Source organism: Gavialis gangeticus, unplaced genomic scaffold (assembly GCF_001723915.1).
Source record: "Gavialis gangeticus isolate Ggan-Ray unplaced genomic scaffold, GavGan_comp1, whole genome shotgun sequence".
Taxonomy (NCBI): domain Eukaryota; kingdom Metazoa; phylum Chordata; order Crocodylia; family Gavialidae; genus Gavialis; species Gavialis gangeticus.
The window spans coordinates 3,974,960-3,977,314 of NW_017729006.1; the positions used below are offsets into that span (position 1 = coordinate 3,974,960).

General features: G+C 49.9%; 1 protein-coding gene across 1 annotated transcript in view; it reads right to left on the reverse strand.

Moving 5' to 3' along the window:
- Positions 1-2,355, reverse strand: part of THRB (thyroid hormone receptor beta) — a 288,958-nt gene that overhangs the window by 13,657 nt on the left and 272,946 nt on the right. Inside the window, exon 6 of the mRNA XM_019508763.1 lies at positions 1,683-1,829. Coding sequence (XP_019364308.1) covers positions 1,683-1,829 — 147 coding nt within the window. The remainder of the gene's footprint in view (positions 1-1,682; positions 1,830-2,355) is intronic.

Sequence of the window (2,355 nt, forward strand, 5' to 3'; positions counted from 1 at the left end):
TGCCGTGCCATGCTGCTCGGACTACGCAGGGTTGGGCTGGGTCACCACTGGGGAGAGGAAGCAGTAGCTGGGCTGCAGCTCTGGCCCAGTCAGCACCAGGGAGGAGAGGTGGCGGCAGAGCTGTGTGCCACCCGGGACAGGATGAGCCCAGCCGGAGTGGCAGGGGCTGCGCTGCATTTTCCCCCTACCTGCGCCGGTCAGTCCCAAGTGGTGCACAGCTCCACTGCCACTTCTGCTGGCTGGTGCAGATCCGGCCGGGCTCCTCCAGTCCCCAGCAGCACGTGGGAAGCCGGCTTCAGCTGCATGCTGCTCTGGATGGGACAGATCCAGTCAGGTCTGCACTGGCCAGGAAAAGCGGCATGCAGCTGAAGTCGGCTCCTCGCGTGATGCTGGGGACAGGAGGAACCCAGCCGGGTCTGCACCAGCCAGCAGAAGCAGCAGTGGAGCTGTGTACCGCTCGGGGTGGGACGAGCCCGCTTCTGCTGGCTGTTGCAGACCCGACCAGGCTCCTCCCATCCTCAGCAGTATGTAAGGAGCCGACTTCAGCTGCATGCCGCCTTTCCTGGCTGGTGCAAACCCAACTGGGTCCATCCCATCCAGAGCAGCATGTGGCTGAAGCCAGCCTGCCAGGTGCTGCTGGGGACTGGGTCTGCACTGGCCAGCAGAAGCAGTGGCAGAGCCTCCTCCTTTTGGGACCAGCTGGCACAGGTAGGGGGAAAGTTCTGGGGGAGGTCTGATGCCCCTGAAGCCCCACTGCTGGGGCAGGATGTTAGAGGGGTCACAACCCCTTGCTGGTAAGTTGTGCAAGGGGAGGGACTTCTGGTGGTAAAGGTCAGGGGTCAGGGCTTCCAGTGGCAAAGGGCCAGGGGCAGGACTTCTGGTCCCAAGATGGCAACAAGGGGGTGGGGCAACTGAAGGGACGAGGCTACCCATGTGGCCCTCGACAGCTCACCAAAACTCATCAAGTGGCCTTCTGTCCAAAATAATTGCCCGCTCCTGGGCTAGATGCTTTGGCTCTGTGGGCTGGATTTGGCCTGCATGCTGGGGGTTGAGCACCCGTGGTTTGGACACGTTCTTAGACAAATATTTAACTTCATCCCTATTCAGAAGGAATTAGGCAAATACATAATGTTAAAAGTTTAGCAAGTGCTTAATCATTCTTCCTAAGCAGGGCTGCTTTGCTGAATTTGGATCTTTATTTGTTATTCATACAGGCGCATTACCACACCCCAGGGGCATAAGCGAAGCAGGAGGGAATTAGGTATTAGAGGGTGTTTTTGCTGAAGCCTGCCAACATTTCAGCTCCTAGAATATTGCACTTTACTCACTATCTCATCCTCATAGCTATGCCTAAAAGCACTCAATCCCTTTGTTAAAGGTAATAATTTAAGTACATAAAAGAAGGAACTTGTTTAATCAGAAGTATCTAGAAATTAAACAATACATAGATGATGTTAATCCTATCTATTTTTTGCTTTCCAGCTGATTTAAAACAAAGTAAACTTTGCAAAATTCTTGCTTGCCTCAGGTCAACATGAAGCAGAGAGATTTTATAAGACCAAGATATAATTTTGTTTGTTTTCATGTCATGCTGATTGACATTACCTCCCATTGTTTCTCATGAAAAGCTGTCAAAAGCAAGAAGCACTCGGTAGGAAGCAAGAAAAAGAAGAAAGTCTTACCTCACAGAACATAGGCAACTTTTTGGCAAAATCCACCACTCTTGTAATTGCTGGTGTGATAATTTTTGTAAACTGACTGAAGGCTTCTAAATCAACTTTCCCACCTTCTGGGGCATTAACTATTGGTGCTTGTCCAATATCTTCTGGCTGAGGATAGAAAGCCATAGATATTCAAAGGGACATTTGGTTGTAGAGCAAAAATTTGATTTTTTAAAAAATTATTATAAGCCATCAGCGATTCAAAATATATTCCTAAAATCCAGCACTTTGACCTCATGACATTAAAAAACATCAACACTGCTCACCAAAAGATCTAAGGACAATTTTTGTTTACAGCACATCATACAATCTGCAAAATGCCTGTATAATAGGGGGCTAATGTGGACACTGGAGTCAGAAGCGGGCTGGCCAAGTTAGCCGACGACACCAAACTTTGGGGCAAAGCATCCACGCCAGAAGACAGGCGGGTGATCCAGGTTGACCTGGACAGGCTCAGCAAATGGGTGGATGAGAACCTGATGGTGTTTAACACTGAAAAATGCAAGCTTCTCCACCTTGGGAAGAAAAACCTGCAGCATCCTTATAGGCTTGGCAGTGCTACGGTGGCTAGCACTATGGAAGAAAGAGACTTGGGGGTCATCATTGACCACAAGATGAATATGAGCCTGCAATG